The following is a 21,076-nucleotide window of genomic DNA, read 5'->3' as shown; positions in this document are numbered from 1 at the left end:
CCTCTGCAGGGGCAGGTGTTGCTTGGCACTGTGGGGGCCTTTAACTGGTCTGGAGGTGCGCTGCTCTACAACACACAGGATGGTCGGGGCCGCTTCTTAAACCAGACAGCCAAGGAGGACTCCAGGGCTGTGCAGTACAGCTACCTTGGTAAGGGCAGGGTCTGGTGGATGCAGGCGGGACAAGGGTGCGGCCTGGAGGTAACAAAGGGAAAGGGACTCCAGGATAGCAGGAGGGTGGGGCAAAGGCAGGGCCTGGATGGGAAAGTGGAGCCAGGAGTGCAAAAGGCTACCCGAGGGTAGAGCCTGAAGGCTAGGAAGGAACAAACCTGTCATCTGGGGTAGGGGCTAGAAGACAAACTGGGAATCCTAACTTGTCTCCATTAGGAATCCTAATATGCACACCAGCAGGCAACCTCAGTGTCTCAGACTGTATGGTCCCTGGGTCAGCTTCCCAGTTTGTCTGTTTGTATGTATGGGGACACACATGTCTCTGTCAGTACAGAACTGACTTCAGTGGGAACACGTGTCTGGGGAGATGGAGTTGAAGGGAAAGACTGGAAGTGGGGAGCAACTGTTTGCAGTCACACCACTCTGGCCCCAGGTTATTCCGTTGCAGTGCTACACAAGGCCCATGGCGTCTCCTACGTGGCAGGGGCTCCAAGGCACAAGCTCCGTGGGGCTGTGTTTGAGCTCCAGAAGGAGGACAGAGAGGACACCTTTGTGGGACGGATAGAGGGAGAGCAGGTACCTCCTGGAGAAGTCACCATTCCACCAGTAGGGGTTCTGAGGTGATGGGTAGAGGGATGGGCCCACCCTGGGCAAGGCTCAGATCTGGGAGTAAATTCAGTGGTTCTCATGTCTGTTCAGTGGGCTCCCTCTGTGGAGACTCAGCTATTCACCCCTAATCCCCTGGGACCCCAGAGATCAGATTGATCTGGAACAGCCCCAGCTTGGTGCTCCAGGAAGAGCATAAGCAACGGCTCTAGGTGTGGGGAGGGTGGAAGGGGGTCTTCCCATGCTCAAGAGCTCTGAGTTCTTTCTGGGCTGTAGATGGGGTCCTACTTTGGCTCTGTACTGTGCCCTGTGGATATTAACATGGATGGGACCACAGATTTTCTGCTGGTGGCTGCTCCATTTTACCACATCCGTGGAGAAGAAGGCAGAGTCTATGTGTACCATGTGCCTGAGCAGGTGAGAGTATTCAGCCTCATGAGCTGGCTGAGGCTATGCCTGCTTAGGCATAGCCCAAGGCTTAGGTAGCAGAGGTTGGATAAGCCTGGGCCTGGTACCTGCTTGGTAAGAGTAGACAGTGCTCATGGGTGTTCAGCATGTATGGCTGTCCTGTTTCTTACCTGGGTAATTGTTGGACATCTGCCATAGTTGCCCAGTAGATGGAACACTTGCTCTGGTCTCGCTGTTTCTCACAGCAACTATGACAGTGGCTCTCACTGTCACATTACAGATGTGTAAAGACAGAGGATGGGATTCAGTGAGCTAGTGGTGCTAACTGAGCCTTGCTCAAGCTTTCCCAGCAAGGGCATGGGAGAGCTGAAACTGGGCCCTAAGCCTCCCTACTGCTAATATAGCAATACATGGGAATAGAGGGGTAGACTCCAGGTCCCGGACCTCCAGACACTGGCTTTACTATGGGCCTGTTCCCTTGTTTTTTCTCAGCCTTAGACTCCTGCTGGAGAGTGGGACCCCTTGAGGGAGATGCCCTCCGGGTGGTCTGGGGACAGTTGCCTACACACCTTTCTTGGGAACTGAGCTGTTGGTTCACTTTGCAGGATGCTTCCTTCTCCTTGGCACACACACTGAGTGGGCACCCTGGGCTCATCAACAGCCGTTTTGGCTTTGCTATGGCAGCTCTGGGAGATATCAATCAAGATAAATTCACAGATGTGGCCATCGGGGCCCCTCTGGAGGGTTTTGGGGCAGGCGATGGGGCCAGCTATGGCAGTGTGTACATCTACAACGGACACTCAGATGGCCTGCATGCCAGTCCTTCCCAGGTAACTATGCAAGGGCTTTCCTGTTTCTTCTCTGGGGTTCAAACTTCTCACAGACAGAATGAGCTAAAGTCCTGAGTTAGCCTCAGTCCTAAGTGCTGGGCCAGCCTCTGATGGTGGAGAATGCCAGCAAAGGCAAGAAGTCACCAGGGGTAGGCTGGCCATCAACCCACTTCAGGTCCCTCCTCTCTGCCTCTGGTTCTTGTCTCCATCCAGATCCTCCATGCTCTGGTTCCTCCCCCTCCTCCTTCAGCTGCTTCTTAAACACCTCCCCCAGGTGGTCCCTAGGCTTCTTACGCTAAGACATCTTAGTCCATAAATATCTTCCAGAAAACTGATGATCCTTTGCACACTTACTCCTCTCTTCTCCACACAAGATGTCTGCGATAGTCCCCCAATACTTTGATACCCAATGCATAGCCATATCGTAATGATGTTAACTCTGTTCTCTACACACACACACACACACAGACACCACAGACACACACACACACCACATACACACCACACAGACACACCACACACACACACCATACACACACACAGACACACTACACACACATACCATACACACACACACACCACACACACCATACACACACACACACACACACCACACACCACACCACACACCACACTACACATACACCACACACATACATCACACACACACAGACACACCACACACACACACACCATACACACACACATACACACACACACACACCACACACCACACCACACACACCACACACATACATCACACATACACACATACCACACACACCACACACACACACACCATACCACACACACACACCACATACACACACACAGACACAGACACACCACACACACATACACAGACATACACCACACACACACATACACACACACACACACACACACACACACACACACACACACACCACACATATACACACATACACACCACATACATACACACACACACACACACACACACACCCCACGGCATTAGCTTAGGCTTTCCATCCTCTCCTGGGCCCCAGCTCTCGCCTCCAGCCCATCTTCTCCCTGTGCCTCCAGGGCTGCTTCTAAACTGCGATCCTGATGGGGTTACTTCTTCCAAAGAGCCTTTCCTGACACTCCCACCCCAGCCACATCAAGTTTCCCCACACTCACATCCCCCTGAGCCTTCACTGTGTCCTCAGAGCCCCCAGCTCTTCCCCTCAGCCTCCCCCCAACCCCCCCCCCCCAGTAAAGTCTCACCAGCCCTTCAGGGATTCACCCAGATGTCACTTCCTCAGAGACAGTTCACCCCCAGAGTGAGGAGGTGGGTGGTGCTGCTGAAGGGAATAGAGGTGAAGCTTTTCCTTCTCCTCTCACAGCAGATCAGAGCCTCTTCTGTGGCCTTGGGACTCCACTACTTCGGCATGTCTGTGTCTGGTGGTTTAGATTTCAATGGTGACGGCCTTGCTGACATCACAGTTGGCTCTCGGGACGTGGCAGTTGTGCTCCGGTAGGGGTCTTCCCTGCCCTTTTCTGACTCAAGCCCCAGCCTCATCCCTTGTTGTACACTCAGAGGGCCCTACAGATTCCAGGCAGGGAGGGAGGGAAGAAGTGTGGAGACAGGGTACAGGTTCTAGGGTTTGCCTGGGTGAGTTTGCTCCTTAGCTCTCAGCAGTATGACTTTGAGTGGGCTATCAAAGTCTAAGTCCCAACTTTCTTATCCACAATTGGGAATAATGACAGTGCCTGGCTCACAGGGGTGGGAGAGTCACATGAGAAAGTACACAAGGAAGGTATTTCAGTTATGGTGGTGGGGTGCAGCTTGCTGTAAATTTCAGAACCCCTGGGACAATTTTCAGTCCTGTGATTAGAGCTCCTGTGCACCTGCCCTCCAGAGTTCCATACCTGTTGTCTGGATGTCACCAAACTGTCTCCAAGTGAACAGGCCTCCAAATGGAGCTCCAATCCCCAGGCTGTCCCTGCCCCAGGCTGTCCCTGCCCCAGACTCCTGTTTCAGCAAATGGTACTATATCACCCACCTAGAGAGTGATGATTAAACTTTGGGGCTGGGCCTGGTGGCACGGGCCTAGAATTTCAGCTACTTAGGAGGCTGAGGCAGGTGGATCACCAGCTCAAGGTCCTCTGAGCTACAGAGGACAAAAGCCCTCCGTAGGCTTCTTCATCCTTCCTCTGTTATCCTGTTTATTGCTTTTTTGTTAATGTTGACTCCAAAACACCTCCCAGCACAGGGTGCTGTCATCTCTTGCCAGGATCACCACTTACACTGTGCTCTCTTGACGTGATCCCTCTAACTCTACTGCTTAAAACCTCTCTGTAGGTCCCACCTCAGTAAAATCCCCATCCCAGTTCCTCATTTCTGTCTACAATGTTGCCCGTGTCTGGCCCTGCCCACCCTCCTATCCCCAGCTCTTGTCACCACGGTCGTCTTTCACTCATATGTTCCTGTCTTTCTGACTTTTGTGTTTCTCAAACAAGTGAGTCTCATCCTGCTGCAGACCCTTTGCACAAGCTCTGTTTTCTTCCCTCAGACCCTCACATAGCTGCCTTTTTCTTGTTAATAGCTCTCACTTTCAAGGCCTCCTTATCAGGGAGAGCATTCTGGCCACCTGATCTAAGTAGCCTCCATTTCTGTCACCTTATATCCTATCAGAGCATCACCAGGACCTTGCATGTCTCTGCTCCTGTTTATTGGTGGCCCATGGTCAGTAAGACAGCACCAGTCGCTGCTTGGGGTGGGGGCTGGCTGGGGATTGGAAGGTGAGGAGAATGGATGCCCCATTTGGAGGCCTGTTCGCTTGGAGATGTTTGGTGAACAGACAACAGGTGTGGAACTTTCCGCAGGGCAGGGTACACAGGGGTTCTAGCCACAAGACTGAAAATTGCTTGCCCCTGAGAACAAAGCCTCACCTCTTTCCCTCCCATTAATAAACCCTGTGAACTCAGTGCACCCCTGCATGTCGGAGATGTTGAATGTGGCAGAGTCGCGTGTGCACTTCTCACGGGCCTCTTTGCTCTCTTCTTTAGCTCACAACCTGTGGTTGACCTGATTGTGTCTATGACCTTTGCCCCCGATGCACTGCCCATGGTCTTCACAGGCAAAATGGATGTAGAACTGTGTTTTGAAGTTGACTCTTCAGGTGTAGCGTCTGAGCCAGGTAATGGCTGCCTGCTTATTATACATACGAATCTGGCTTGTTCCGCTGGTGGAGAAATAACTTATCAGTGATAAAAAACTGTGACCAAAGGCAACTTAGGGAGACAAGGATTTCTTTCAGCTTACACTTTGTAGTCCATTATCCAGAAAATTCAGGGTGGGAACTCAAGGCAGAATCCTGGAGGCAGGAACCAAAGCTGAAGCCATGGAAGAATGCTACTTACTGGCTTGCCTACCAGCCAATCTGGTGGGGACATTTTCTCAACTAGGTTCTGTCTTCCAAAGAACTCTTGCTGTCAAATTGACATGAAGTTAGTTAGCACGTCTCTCTCTCTCTCTCTCTCTCTCTCTCTCTCTCTCTCTCTCTCTCTCTTTTTTGTTTTTGTTTTTTTTGTTGTTGTTTTTGTTTGTTTGTTTGTTTGTTTGTTTTTGAGACAGGGTTTCTCTGTATAGCCCTGGCTGCCCTGGAACTCACTCTGTAGACCAAGCTGGCCTGGAACTCAGAAATCCGCCTGCCTCTGCCTCCCAAGTGCTGGGATTAAAGGCATGCGCCACCACTGCCCGGCTAGCACGTCTCTTAAAACCTCTTTCCCTAAGGAAGGTTGGACTCAGCCTAGAGAATGTGCTGGGTGTGGGACCAGAATACTGAGAGACCCTGACCAGGTCTATCGGAAAAATTGGGGGAATGTCATCTCCACAATGGTGGTGACTAGCTGGGCACTAATGCTAGCACTCAGGAGGGAGACAGGTGGATCTCTGTGAATTCAAGGCAAGCTTCATCTACATAACAAGTTCTAGGCTGGAGCTATATGGAGAGACCCAAAAAGTCTGGCTTCAAGGAAGTCCACTCATGAGGACCACGTTCAGCAGTGGCTCACAGAGCTTCAGCAGGTAGGGCCTCTTTGCCTGGGCCTTGCCCTTCCAGCCTCACCAAAAGGTCTGGTCTTCAACCCCAGGCCTTAGAGAGATGTCACTCAACTTTACGGTGGATGTGGATGTGACCAAGCAGAAGCAGAGGCTGCAGTGCGCGGACTCGAGCAGTTGTCAGAGCTGCCTTAGGAAGTGGAGCGGAAGGTCCTCTCTGTGTGAACACTTCTGGCTCATCTCCACAGAGGAGGAGGTAAGTAGAGAATTTAGACAACAGCCCAGAGAATGTGTCTGCGTGCAGGAGCCTCCCTACACAGATGAATGAGGCGACTGAAGCAACCAAAACATAACAAGAACCACAAAGTGGCACTGGAAATATAATCCTACCGAAAATGGAAATCCAAACTAAAGAAGCTTGAGCCGTGGGTGTGTTTCTGAGATACAGAGCGAGCTACACCATCACTGAGCTTCCTAGAAGCTGGATGCAGTAGGGGATGGTTTAATTGTGGTGTCTAATCTTACCTGATAGTAACAGTAGGCTGAAGTGCCTTGAGTGGATCCACATCAGAAAATTAGAATGAAAAGGCAGAAAAACAGAGTTATTTTTTTAAAAGGTTATTTAAAAAGAGAAATCTCGCCAAAGATATTGAGAGACACAGTTTTTAAAAACTGGCCTTGTCAGATTGGATTCTGCTTTGAATGTGCTTTTAACTGTTACTTGGCTTAGGACAGTTGCTAGAACATCTATGGCTCTAAAAAGAAAGGCACAGAGCTAGGGAGATGGCTCAGTGGTCAGGAGTGTGTGCTGCTTTTCTAGAGGACCTGAAAGTGGTTCCCAGCACCACATGGGGGTGGGGGCGGGGACCTGTGAATCCAGCTCCAGGGGACCCGATGCCTCTGACTTCCTTAAGCACCCATGTGCACTTACCCCACCCCAGGCACATATAAATAATTAAAATAACAAAATCAATCTTTTTTCTTTTTTTTTTTCTTTGAGACAGGGTTTCTCTGTGTAAGCCTGGCTGTCCTGGAACTCACTCTGTAGACCAGGCTGGCCTCAAACTCAGTAATCCCCCATCTCTGCCTCCCAAGTGCTGGGATTAAAGGCATGCACCACCACCGCCCGGCTAAAATAAATCTTTAACATTTAAAAAGCCTAACTGTATTTTACCAGGCAATCAAGTCGACTCCCTCTCATGTTCAACACTTATTTATTAATTTATGTATTTGTGCACTCCACAATGTACATGTGATGGTCAGAGAACAACCTGTGGGAGTCAGTTCTCTTCTCAGGTTGTCAGGCTGGGAGCAACATCTTTACACACTGAGCCATCTCACCAGCGTTCAGTGTTCTCATTCTGACAAGAAGACTCATTCAAACAGAGCATAGCAAAAGGCCTCTCCCCACCCCCCACCCCCACCTCCTATTTTCAGTTTTTACCCCTCACTCTCCCTCCTTGCTGGAGGTCTTTGTTAACTCACATGTGGCTATGACTCTCCCTTCCATGGCTCTTGTTGGCCCAACACACAAAGTCTAAGCTAGAATCCCTTTGTGACTGGGGTGAGAACCATCAAATGCCCTGAGAACCAACGGTGAGCAGATTGGGGAAACTTCTAAAGATCTTGGTGGCTTGCTTGAGAGACAGCTCCCCTCTGCCCCGATCCTTTGGAAGACTCCAGGGGGGTGGGGTGGGTCACCACTATCACTCTTTATAGCTCCTTCACACCCACCTCTGACCTCTCTGTCCTCCTCATCCACAGCTTTGTGAGGAAGACTGCTTCTCCAACATCACCATCAAGGTCAGCTACGAGTTCCAGATGTCTGGTGGAAGGAGGGACCACCCCAACTCCATCCTGGACCACTACAAGGAACCCTCTGCCATCTTCCAGGTGAGTCTGCCCACAAGAAGAACCCAACCATCTTGGGGGACATTCTACCTGAAACACCTGCTCCCCTAACTTCAAAGAATGCTAGAGTTGTGGGGGAGGCATCTTCAAACTGTGTCAGTAGGGAAGCAGAGCCTCCAAGATGGTGGCTGTTCCTTGCTCACTGGTGGGTAGCAGGTCTCTAGCTGTTGCCTGTGCTTGTTCACCAAATGTGCTCCCCGCCTGCTTAGTGACGCACATGGATGTACTGTGTACTGTGTGTGTAATGACTTTGCGTGGTATCTTAGGATGCTGTGGTGGGTCACTGGTGTGGGCTAGCCCCTGAGCTGCCCTGAGCTGCCCTGAGCTGCAGAGAGGAAGCCTTGGACACTTACTTACTCAGAGTCTTCATGCTGAGCTGCCTGGCCCACCAGCTTGCACCTATCTCTATCCTGGTGCCCATCAGTGCAGCTGGGACAGGCAGGTAGTATCACAGAAACTTTTTCATGACCACAGAGAGATGAAAGAGCTGATTTTCTAATCCTTACCAGGCTGTAAGAGTAGAGAAAAAAATCACCAGAGAGAAAGAAGTGATAACAAGAATATTAGAAGGTGGCAGTTGGGGTGGGTGTGGTGGCACAGTCTAATCCCAGCATTCAGAGAGCACAGACTGAGGGTAGACCTCTGTGAGTTCAAGACCCGTCAAGTACACCTAGCAAGTTCCAGGCCACCCAGGACTACAGAGTGAGACCCTGTCTAAAACATAATCCAAAGACTTCTCACTTGAAAGTAAGTTACAGATCTGATACCTCTTTACCCCAATGCTCAGTATATACTTCTTAAAAACCAGGCCATTCTCTGCATAGCACAATGAACAAAATCAGATTAACGCTGATGGAATACTGCTATACACGATACGTGCTTATTCACACTTTACCTGATATCCTAGTACCTTGCTTCTGTAAAGCCCAAGCGAAAAGGACTTCACGATCTGTGGAGAACTGCAGATGCACCCCAAATCACTCACGAGAAACACGGCTTGATGCAATAGCAAGAGGTTTACTCAAAACTAGCATGCTAGGGCCTCCTTCACTCGTAACCCACGCAGGGGTAGAGGAAATCAGCCCCCAGCAAGGAGTTCTTACAGCTTATAAAGGAAGAATCCACAAACCAGGTGGAGTTAGGGAAGAGGGGGAGGGAGGGGGTACAGATGCATTTGATCTCAAACCCTTAAGATGGGTGGCGTGTCACTTTATAATTGGCTATTTCGGACTAGCCACACTCTATCTATCATGAGCTCTAGTTCAAATCGGGTCAGGCTTATCTCAAGCCTATAGCGTCCTGGCACCATTTGTCTCAGGGCTGCTAGTTAGGGCCATCTGTTCTGAGTGGTCAGCTAATTTCCTGATACTGAGGCGCCACAGTGTTTGACTTACTGATTTTTATGTCTTTTGCTTTTATGGACAGGGTTCAGGGGGTCAACTTAAATTTTTTATATTTCACTATTTAGCAAAAGGAAAAAGAAAAGTAGTTCTGGGGACGTAGCTCAGTTGGTAGAATGCTTTCGTAGGATACTAGGATAGTTCAGTTCCTAGCACTCAATAAAAGGGCTTGCTGCCACACTTGACTGTAATCCCAGAATGTAGGAGCTAGAAGTAAAAAAAAAAACAAAAAACAAAAAAAACAAAAAAAACCCAAAACCGCCCCCCCCCAAAACCCGAAGTTCAAGGCCATCATCTCTGTCTAAACAGTGAGTTCAAGGCCAGCCTGAGCTAATAAGACCCTTTATCAATCATCAATTAATCAATCGCTAATAAATTAAAATAAATCTAGGATCTTTCATTGTTATTGTCTTAGTCACTTCTAACCTAGAATGATTGACTTATGGTTTTCCTTGTCTTTATTTTTATTTTGAGGCTGGGTCTCCTTTAATCCATGTTAGCCTTGAACTCCCTATACAACCAAGGATGACTTGAACTCCTGACCTTCCTGCTTCCACCTTCCAAGTGCTAAAAACCTCAGGCGTTCAACTTCATGCCCAGCCTTTATTTTCTTGTCCCTCACAGTTTTGAAGGGCATAGGACAGTCATTTTGTAGCCTGTCCCCTGGCTGGGTTTATTTCTGATGCTGCTTCATCGTTGGACCCAGGCCATGCATTTTGGCAGGCGCCTCGAAGAAGTGAAGCTGTGTCAGGACACCACCTGGGAGGCACACGGTGTTGATCTCGTGCTCACTATTCCTGCTCCCACTTTCCTTTGTAGATGGGTAATTTAGGGAGAAAATTAAGGATGGACATATCCTCCTCAACATCTGCTTATAAGTTGTCATATCAGTTGTTACTGTGATGGTTTGGGAAAGAGATTTTAAAATATGTATTCCATCAATAAAAGGGATGAGAAAAGATAGGTGCTGCGAATGCATGGGTGTTAGCGGAGTGGAGGGCAGCTGGGAGCTAAGGGAGGTTAACCCTTGTCTTCCATCAGACTTGAGTGGAGAAGGGAGAAGCCATGTTGGGCAAGCCTGATGACCTGAGTGCAGTTCCCAGGTTCCTGGTAGAGAGATCTGACTCCTGAGGGCTAGCCTCTGACCTCCTCAGGGTCCTGTGGCATGCACATGCCCACACGCACATACATGGATTATATACAACACATGGTAAAAAGAAATAATACTTAAATTTAAAAATGGGACTTGGGGTGTGGACCCTGGGTTTCAAGCTAAGCACCAAAATAAATAAATTTATCGATCTAATTAGGTAGACCGACACTCTGTTGACTCGCAAACCACGTCTTCCTTTTTCTAGGGAGTGCATGGTCTCTTTTCAAGCTCTGGGCTCCCACTTCAGGCTCAGTCTATGATACTATCCCTGCAGAAAGCTACTGCAGCGATCTCCAGCTGCTCGGAGCTATGGGCAGAGACTCCTAAGGGGGAGCTGGCTGTTTGCTTCACTGCAAAAAAAACCACTTGGATACTTTAAAACACCTGGGTTGTTTTTGTTTTTGTTTTTTTACGATTTATTTTATTTATATGAGTACACTGTCACTCTCTTCAGACACACCAGAAGAGGGCATCAGATCCCATTACAAATGATTGTAAGCCACCAGGTGGTTGCTGAGAATTGAACTCAGGACCTCTGGAAGAGCAGTCAGTGCTCTTAACTGCTGGGCCATCTCTCCAGCCCCGTTTGTTTTTGTTTGTTTGTTTGTTTTTGTTTTTAACTCAAACTGAGATTTTTTTTTTAATCTTGAAGAGACCTTCTGAACTAAATGTCTTTTTTTTTTCCTTTGTTTTTGACACAGGGTCTTGCTATGTAGCCTAGGCTTCTAACTCACCATCCTACCAAGGTATCCCCAGTGCTGGGATTGCAAGCAAATGTGACTGTCTTGTTTAGCTGTGTCATGTATGCAGAATTACAAGGGAAGTATTTAACGTACCCAGAAGACTTCCCTGGTGAGGGAGGGTGCTCCTGTCCCTGCCCCGGCTATTGCTGCCTACACTCCAAGGGACTAAGGAGTTTCCTTCACAAAGGCTTTTCCGTCCCTGATATTGGAGGTAGAAGCTGCCCCAGTGTTCATGCTCAGTGTCAGAAAGAAAATATGACAGCACACCTACCACTCCACGAAGGTCACCCCATACTTGAGCTTGTCTTAAGGTCTAGATCACAGTGTGCCCATGTTGTCTAAGAATGTCACACAGCTCTTGGCCATGTGGGTACAGTCCCAGTCATCTGTCTTCACTCTCTGAGTCGAGCTTCTCTAAGCAGGAAGACATGTTGGGCAGAAGTACCCTGAGAAGTCTGGAGGCAAGGTTGCTAGGAAAAGATAGGATCCTGGGGCTGACTCTGCTCTTCTTTGTCTTGTTCCAGCTGCCCTACGAGAAGGACTGCAAGAACAGAGTGTTCTGCATCGCTGAGATCCAGCTGACCACTGCCATCTCTCAGTGAGTTGGACCCTGTTCTCATCACCATCATTTCTGCAGCTGGTGTCTTCCGAAGCGTTCGCCTGGGCAAGCTGCTTACCCAGATCCATGAACACTCCTTTCTTTCCCTGTCCTCTCATGGCCCTCAACAGGATTCTGTATTTGTTATTTCAGCCACCCTGTGAGGGAGGCAAGCTAAAGATCTGTCTTCCCATAGTATGGATTGGGAAATAGATAAGTTAGTTAAGGTCTTCTCAGTGGCCATTGGGTAGACTTGAACCCAGGTCTCTTGACCTCCTGGACAAGGCTATGTTCACAGTGATCCTTACTCCTAGAACTTCCTCTGGTTCACCTCTTGGCCAAATTCATGAATGAATTCTGGAGGAGTTCTACTCGGTTCCGGGGACTCTAGATACTGGGAAACACTTCAGTAAACGGTACAGACAAAAATCCTTTCCCTCTTGGTACTTAAGGGGAAAGAGATAGATAAGTCAACTCTAGGTTGATGGGATATGGTACAAAGAGAAGTCAGGCACGGAGGGGAGCAGTGCAGGGAAGGGGTGAGGGTTAAAATAGGGTGGTCATGGAGGGTAACAGGAGACTGTGGGTTCCATCCTTTTGGGTCTGAGTATTGAGCAAATACCCTGATGGAAGCAGCCCTGGCCCAGGGGGCACAGACCCCATGTGAATACAGAGGGTGAGAGGATGAAGGAGTAACATGGGAGAGCTGGGGTAAGCCTAAGGGGGTCCCATGGGACCTTACAAGGGCCCTGGATGTGAGCTGGGAGGTCAGAGGAACAAAGCAGGCTCACATCTTAACAGTCTAGCTCTTGCTAGATCAGTGGTTCTCAACCTTCCTTATGCTTCAACCCTTTAATACAGTTCCTTATGTTGTGGTGACCCCCAACCACAACATTATTTTCATTGCTATTTCCTAACTGTAATTTTTCCAGTTACAAATAGTAATGTTTGTTTTCTGGTGGTCTTAGGTGACCTCTGTGAAAGGGTTAGTCGACTTTGAAAGGGGTTGCGAGCCACAGGTTGAGAACCACTGTGCTAGACAGTGATGAACTGTAGGAAGCAGGGAGAAAATAATTACTACTGGGACAGTGGAGGTGAGGTAAGAGGGTGGGGCCTAGACTGAGCAAGGCAAAGCCAGTGGCTGTCTTTTGAGGTTAGTCTTAGGATTTGCTGACAGGAGAGGTAGGGAGGAAGGAGAAGGCTCCACCCTGGCATCTAGAACTACATCAGCCAACCCATTCAGTGCTAGTCCCAGCTGGATATTTAATCCCAAGGGCATTACATTTAAATGCAATAAAAAATGTAATTCTAGGGCTAAAGAGATGGTTCAGTGGTTAAAAGTCCTAACTGCCCTTTCCGGAGGACGCAGATTCAATTCCCAGGAACTACATGGTGGCTTACAACTGTTTGTAACCCCAGTTCCAGAGGACCTGATGCCCTCTTCTGGCTTCCCAGGGCACTGTATGCATGTGGTGTGCATACATAAATGCAGGCAAAACCATCCATGTATGTAAAATAAAATGAAAAACAAAATGTAGTTCCTTAGTGGCACCTGCCATATTTCATAATACAGAATATCTACATGAGGTTAATTGCATTGAAAAGACAACAGATGTGGACCATCTTTCCATTCCTACAGATGTTTAATTGCAATGCTGAATCCAACAAAAGTTCATCTCCTTGATGGTTTTGCTGGAATTGAGCTGAGATCATATTTGGTTTGGGACATGTGGCATTCTTTAAAATGCCCTCAATGGCTACTATGTGTGTTATGTTGCTGATGGCCATTTGTCTGGATTTGGCTTCTCTAGGGCAGATCCCCTGTCCTTGAGTGGATGTTTGTAAGACTTCCATTTCAGACATGCACAATTATGTGGGACCAACACTAAGGAACTCATTTTAAAAAAATTTTTTTTAAGATTTCTTTATGCCGGGTGGTGGTGGCACACGCCTTTAATCCCAGCACTTGGGAGGCAGAGGCAGGTGGATTTCTGAGTTCGAGGCTAGCCTGGTCTACAGAGTGAGTTCCAGGACAGCCAGGACTACACAGAAAAATCCTGTCTCAAAAAACAAACAAACAAACAAAATTCTTTACTTATTGTATATGAGTACACTGTAGCTGTCTTTAGACACACCAGAAGGCATCAGATCTCATTACAGATGGTTGTGAGCCACCATGTGGTTGCTGGGAATTGAACTCAGGAAGAAGAGCAGTCAGTGCTCTTAACCTCTGAGCCATCTCTGCAGCCCCCTAAGAAACTCATTTAAGACACTGCTGCACTCAACAGGGAATGAATTACAGCCATCATCAGCCTGGCGGCCAGTTCCTTTTGAGGTGATGTGGTGTGCTCAGCTTGCCCTTTATCGCCACCTACTGTACACAGCTGGCAAGCTACTCTCGAGAGCCCACTGTAGCAGTGGGTTTTGACTTTTCTGAGGACATAGATACCTTACAAATGAGAACTAGATTTCCCTGCCTGGACTACAAAGTGAGACTGTCTCAAAACACACACACACACACACACACACACACACACACACACACACACACACACACACACGCACTGTGGCTCACATCTGTTATCCCAGCTCTTGAGAGGTGGGGGAAGGAGGATTGCAAGGCCAGCAGGGATACATAGTGAGCGCAGGAATGAAACTGTTTTAAAATGAACTCGGTGGTAAAGGCTTCTAGTCTCTTGGCTTGTTTCCTCTTGTGTATAATGGAAAGTAACTCTACTTCTCTGTAGGGTAATTCTGAGGATTAATTAAGCTCATGGGGCATAGAGTGGATCACTAACTAAGTGGTTATAATGTCACTAACAGCTTAGTGACTAAGAAGTTAAGGTGGACATGGAGCCAGTGGTTCAGCTCTGTTAAAAGAAAGAAAATCTGTGCCTTTATGCAGTTTATCTTAGAGGATAGTTAAGAGTGTGCTTTTCAGGGCTAGAGAGATGGCTCGGTGGTTAAGAACACTGACTGCTTTTCCAGAGGTCCTGAGTTCAATTCCCAGCAAACACATGGTGGCTCACAACCATCTGCAATTTGATTCGATGCCCTCTTCTGGTGTGTCTGAAGATAGCTACGTTGTACTCATATACATAAAATAAATAAGTCTTTAAAAAATAAATAAAATCTCTTTTTAAAAATGTGCTTTTCTGTAATGAGTAGGAATTTTACAGATTAAATACACTGTCAATGTGCTCTCTGTCTTCTCTCTTTCACCCTTCACAGGCAGGAACTGGTAGTGGGTGTCACAAAGGAGGTGACCATGAACATCAGCCTGACTAACTCCGGGGAAGATTCCTACATGACAAACATGGCTCTGCATTATCCCAGAAACTTACAGTTTAAGAAGATGCACAAGGTACTCATGACAAGGGCCGGGAAGCGTGCTGCCATGCCGTTTCCTTGTTTGCCCGTCTGATTCTACTCCACCCATGGCCACCAGCCTCCTTCAGCTCTGCGCAGTACAGGAATAGCAATTAGACGTCCTCTAATTCCGTGCCCTGCAAACCTGTGGCAGCACCATCTGCCTACATGATTGCCCCTCCCGGCACAGTCTCTCTTCACTGGGATTGTGGGAGATAAATTTTAATGCCTAAGAAATGGAGGAAGTTAGAATTCTATACCACTGTTTATCATGCTGGGCTCACAGACACAAGGCCAGCTGCAAAGATGGACTAGCAATCGTGTGGCTGCCAAGTCACAATACTGAGACATTCTGGTCTGTTAATTCAAAGATGGTGGGAAACTCTGCTGTTAGTTCTTTTGGAAACTAGAAAACCACCCTGCTCTTGTCTAGGGAATCTAAGTCACTTTGACAGTGAGAACTAGATTCTGTGTCCACTGGTACAGAGCTGCAGATACAGTGTTTCTGGACACAGCTTTCCTCGGACAGGGCCTGTAAACCTAATTGGGATCGTGCTGGCCCTGGCATCACCTGATCCCTTTACTCTCCCCTGCCCTGAGGCTCTCAGGACAGCTTCATCTGCCTTTTTCCCTAACTCCACCCACCCCACCCTCTAACAACTCTGCATTTTCCGTTGTTGAGTGAGGCTAACCCCAAGACAGTTTTCCTCATGGCAGTAAGCCAGTAAAACCTGACTCTTTTGGGACTATAGGTTTGCGCCAGGGGTGTGTGTGTCTCAGTTTGCTTGAGCTAAGTTAGCATATATCGAATGAAAAATTGAAATTATCTTCTACATATCCAGAACAGAACTAGTGATGGGGTATCTTGGGGCGTAGCTCTGTTTGGTGATCCAGATGAGAAGGCCTGGTTGAGCCTAAACATTTCCTCCATCTCAGTGAGACACTCGCCTTCCTCTCCATGAAGACTCTACAGAGAGTCCTGTCAGCTGGAACTTTCTGCCGCCACTATATCTCGCTCACAGAACTCCCCTTAGGCTTTGGTTTAAACTCAATCCTCAGTTGTGAGGAGGCCAGGGACCAGGGCGGACATGTAGACAAATCAATCCATGACTGGTTGTCAAATTGGCGTGAGGAAACTACTTTTCCTCAAGAGCTTCTCTTGGGGCTGGAAAGATGGCTCAGTTAAAGGCACCAACTGCTCTTCCAGAGGTCCTGGGTTTGAACCCAGCAGTCACATGGCTCACGACTATCTGTAATTCTACTTCCAGGGGAATCTGACATCTTCTGACCTCTGAAGGTACCAGGCATGCACATGCATGCAGAACACTCTTGTGGGCGAAACATTCCCACCCATAAAATAAATAAAAAATTATAAAACAAAGATAAAACATTTTCTGTTTTAACAGCCTCTCTCTCCAGATATTCAATGTGATGACCCCAAGCCAGTTGCTTCTGTCCTGGTCATGAACTGCAAGATTGGTCACCCCGTACTCAAGAGATCATCTGTGAGTGAGTCTGTTGTGACTAGGTGGCTCTTCCTGCTACCCTTGACTCCCAGCCTCATCTGTAACTTTCAGGTTTGGTCCTTTGCAGTCATCACTGGCAGTAGTGTTTACAACTGTCAAGTCTGCCCTCAAGTGGAGCACAAAGGAGGTGTGGGGAATAGTTTTCTGAAAGTGTGGCCACTGCTGGCTTCCCCCAGGAAAGTAGAGGGAAATGGGGGTAGTATGGAAGGGGTGTCAGATCAAATCATCTTCGTACTGTGCAGAACTCTGCTGTGGTGTCCCTCGCTCATAGGAGAATAATGCCGTCCATTTGGCTCACTCAGCCTTTGCACTGTGAGGCTTACCTGAAACAGTGGCTACAAAAACCATGAGGAGCATAAGCTGGGTTTCCTGATGCTGTTTAGCCAGTGTCTTAGTCAGTGTTCTACTGCAGTGAAGAGGCCAGATGACCAAAGCAAGTCTTATAGAAGAGAACACTCAATTGGGAGCTTACTTACAGTTTCAGAGGCTTAGTCCACTTTCCTCATGGCAGAGAGCATGGTGGCTGGCAGGCATGGTGCTGGAGAAGTACCCGAGAGCTACGTCCTGATCAGCAAGCAGACTTCTGAAAACTCAAAGTCCGACTCCAGTGACATACCTTCTCCAACAAGGACACACCTTCTAACCCCCCCCCCCCCTTTTTTTTTTTTCCTACCCAAGTTCCACTCCCTGGCATTGAAGCAGCCCGGGACCTGAGTAGTAAGCAATTGTCTCAGGTGACTAGTTCTCCCATTTACTCATTTATTTTCTCCTTTAAAATAGGCAAATGTCTCAGTAACTTGGCAGCTAGAGGAGAGTATCTTTCCAGATAGGATGGCAGACATCACTGTGACCATCTCCAAGTAAGTAGTGACTGTGTCAGCAACCTTAAGGTCTGGCCTTGGATCCCTGAGCTCACAGAAATTTCCTCTCACCAAAGATACTGATATTTTAATTCATACAAAGAAACAATAGGGCATATTCTGGTAGCATAAGCTTTGAACTAGAGTCCTAGTTCTAGCTTCCTTAACTCTGCAAAGCCTCCATGTTCAAAGACAGAATAGGATATGGTGCTGGGAAGGAGCTGTCAAACACTGACAATTCGGTTCCTGAGGCAGTGTCTGCAGTCTTTTGTTTTGTGACAGGGTTTCTCTGGGTAGCCCTGGCTGTCCTGGTGCTTGCTCTATAGACCAGGCTGGCCTCAATCTCAGATACCTGCCTGCCTCTGCCTCCTGAGTGCTGGGATTAAAGGTGTCACCATGGCCAGCTTTCTAGAGCTAACTTTGATTGACATGATTTAGGAGCTGATACTGGCTTCTATTGACTGGGAGTAGAATCTAACTGCATAGCTTACAAATACTCTTTTGTCCTAACTTCCTCTCAAGTACTTCGTACCACAGATGGTAATAATAATTCAGTGTGTAGAACAAGTTTATAACAGAAAATTCTTTGGCCTAAAATATCAAGTATGGGGGCTGAGAAATCCTTACAAAAATCAACATTTTCTTAGTTGTGGCTTCAGTGAGTCACTTTGAGATGGTTCTTAGGAAGTCAAGGTACCAAAGCAGTGTATGGTCAATTAACATTGTATTCCTAGTTCCAATGAGAAGTCTTTGGCCAGAGAGACCCACAGCCTTCAATTCAGGCATGCCTTCATTGCAGTTCTTTCCAGGTAAGCACTCCCAAAGGGTCTGTGTGATGGTCATGCAACGAGGACAGTTTTGGGATTCTCTGTGTGGACAGAAGTGACCATTAGGGTGGATGTGGGCATTGCCCTTCTCTGAGGAGGCTGCTTAGTGCCTCTCTAGGATAGTCAGGTCCAAAGGGTACCTCCTCCAACCCCTGACCGCCAAAAAGGCAGTCCCACTGACTTGGCCAAAATTGAGTCTAGGCCCAGCTTAACCTAAACTACAGGATTTCTGGTGGTTAAATAAAAGCTAGCATTCTTCAGGAACTTGTGAAACTGGTTCCCATCTGCCAAAAGGAGTCATTTCTCTTACCTCTGGCAGCATCGGGCATATGGCTCCCCAATTCACATATTCCTGGGGTGCCTATCAACATAGCAAGGTCTATGCAAGGGACAGCCTTGGCAGTGTGGAATAAACTTCTTTTCCACCCATGGAGCAGCAGTTCTGGTTTCTTTACTGTACCACTTGCATATATCATGTTGGGTTTTTGAAACACCATGGCTGTCATCAGAAGCACTGTGCTAGCTGGTCCTACTACCGATGTGATGCTATCAGAGTGGCTGTGGGGTTGGAGAAGGGCTGGGAGATGGCTCAGTGAGGAAAGTTGTCACTAGGCAAGCACGGGGACCTGTGTTGCCATCAAATTACGAGACTTCCAGATTATAAGAGTGAAGCATCTGACAAAGATTCAGCACCCATGTAAAAGTTAGGTGGTATGACCCACACCTGTAATGTCAGTGTTGGGGTAGGTGGGGTCAGAGAGGCAGATCCTTTGGGCTTGCCAGCAAGTCAGTTTAGCTGAAATGGGCAAGCTCCTAGGTTTAGTGAGACACTGTCAAAATCTAAAGTGGAGAGAATGAATAGGGGACCTGACATTGACAGGCAAGTGCACTGCCACACATATACAGACAAACAAAGTTGAAGAAGGGAAACTCCAACTGAGTAGAGTCCAACTGCATAGCTTGCAAATATTCTTTTGTCCCAATTGCTTTCACATTTTGACTTTGAACACTGAGTCTTCTTAATGACATGTGCTGCCTGTCCTGGTGTATTCAGCTGGAAACACTCGTTCATTTGTACCCAGGAAGGAACCTTGAGTTCTCACACATGTCCTCTCATTGCAGACCATCAGTGATGTACATGAACACAAGCCAAAGCCCTTCTGACCACAAAGAATTCTTCTTCAATGTAAGTGTATAGTGGTTGCTGCCAACCTAAAGCTGGTAAAGCCACTGAGCTCTGACTTTCTGCTCGTTCTATTCGGCAGGTTCACGGGGAGAATCTCTTTGGAGCTGTATTCCAGTTGCAAATTTGTGTCCCCATCAAATTACGAGATTTCCAGATTATAAGAGTGAAGCATCTGACAAAGACTCAGGTATTTAAACAGGATTCTTCACTATTATCACATCTCTTTCCAGAGACTACAGATTCTATAAGATACAAAAACTAGGCCTGGTGGCACAGGCTTGCAGTTGCAGCTGCCTGTGAGGATAACATAAGGATGTTCCTTAGTTCAAGCCTGCAGCTATGGAGTAAGTAGCCTGAGCAACTTAGTGAGATCTATAATGGTACTTTTAAGAGGTGTTTCTGCCCTATTCTATACTGTATAGCTCCCAAATAAGACACAGAAACCTTATAAACAAGCTATAAACCTAAACCGGCCAGGTTCTGAGCTATTCTAATCTACATCCCCACCACAGGGCCTGTAATTTGCTGACTGAGTCTTGCTCTGCTTGCTCTGCTCCACATGTTTCCTCAGGTTGATTTCCTCTTGGCCAAGTGCTTTTGGTCTGTCCTGCCTCATGACAACTTCCTTCTTCCCCTACTTTGTCCTTGTCATCATCATCATCCCTAAGACCCCCTCCTCAATCTCAAGTCCTACCTTCCTCTCTCTCTCCTGCCCAGTCACAGGCTCTAGCCTTTTATTATCCAATCAGAGATTATTGGGGGAACATTCTTTACTGGTCAATACAATGCCCCATGTCCAGACTGCAACTGGATCTTGGAGCAAAGAACTTAGCATCTGAATATACAATGCACAGAACCAACCCCAACAGAGATCTTCTCATATACTAAAGAGAGCTTAGGAATGCAGTTCAGTGGAAGGCTAGCCTGCACAAGGACCTAGAGCAAAACTTGGTATTACAAAACAAAACACCTAACAAGGGCTGAAAAATAACTCAGTAAAGCTATACCTTACAAGCACAAAGACTAGAGTTTGATTCCCAGAATCCATATAAAATGCTGGGTGTGGTAGTATGTGCTTGTAATTTCACTGCTAGGGAAGTGAAGGATCCCAGAAACCTAGTTTAATTGGTAAATTCAAGGATAACCAATGACTCTGTCTCAGTGATGGATAGCATTCCTGAGGATGACACCTGAGGTTGTCCTCTCATCACTACTTGTCCCCCTGCCCTCCAACCTGTACCAGCACACAAACCAATGTGCATTTAATTTTAAAAACAAAAGCCAGCCAGGCAATGGTGACTCCTACCTTTAATCCCAGCACACAGGGGGCAGAGGCAGGTGAATCTCTGTGAATTCAATAGTCCAGCCTGATCTACAGAGTAAGTTCTAGGAGAGCCAGAGCTACACATAGATACTCTGTCTCAACCAACTAACCAACCAACCAAAACAAAAACCAAGATAAGC

At 47.6% G+C, this 21,076-nt stretch overlaps 1 protein-coding gene across 1 annotated transcript in view; it reads left to right on the top strand.

Moving 5' to 3' along the window:
* Positions 1 to 21,076, top strand: part of Itgae (integrin subunit alpha E) — a 55,344-nt gene that overhangs the window by 22,787 nt on the left and 11,481 nt on the right. Inside the window, exons 12-26 of the mRNA XM_076936364.1 lie at positions 10 to 148; positions 602 to 744; positions 1,051 to 1,191; positions 1,788 to 2,012; positions 3,380 to 3,510; positions 5,046 to 5,176; positions 6,132 to 6,295; positions 7,804 to 7,932; positions 11,771 to 11,844; positions 15,076 to 15,208; positions 16,620 to 16,718; positions 17,520 to 17,599; positions 18,334 to 18,408; positions 19,549 to 19,612; positions 19,692 to 19,799. Of these exons, the coding sequence (XP_076792479.1) occupies positions 10 to 148; positions 602 to 744; positions 1,051 to 1,191; positions 1,788 to 2,012; positions 3,380 to 3,510; positions 5,046 to 5,176; positions 6,132 to 6,295; positions 7,804 to 7,932; positions 11,771 to 11,844; positions 15,076 to 15,208; positions 16,620 to 16,718; positions 17,520 to 17,599; positions 18,334 to 18,408; positions 19,549 to 19,612; positions 19,692 to 19,799 (1,836 nt within the window). The remainder of the gene's footprint in view (positions 1 to 9; positions 149 to 601; positions 745 to 1,050; positions 1,192 to 1,787; positions 2,013 to 3,379; positions 3,511 to 5,045; positions 5,177 to 6,131; positions 6,296 to 7,803; positions 7,933 to 11,770; positions 11,845 to 15,075; positions 15,209 to 16,619; positions 16,719 to 17,519; positions 17,600 to 18,333; positions 18,409 to 19,548; positions 19,613 to 19,691; positions 19,800 to 21,076) is intronic.

Source organism: Arvicanthis niloticus, chromosome 6 (assembly GCF_011762505.2).
Source record: "Arvicanthis niloticus isolate mArvNil1 chromosome 6, mArvNil1.pat.X, whole genome shotgun sequence".
NCBI lineage: Eukaryota > Metazoa > Chordata > Mammalia > Rodentia > Muridae > Arvicanthis > Arvicanthis niloticus.
The sequence above is the reverse complement of the archived record's forward strand: the minus strand, read 5'-3'. Positions and strand labels throughout refer to the sequence as shown.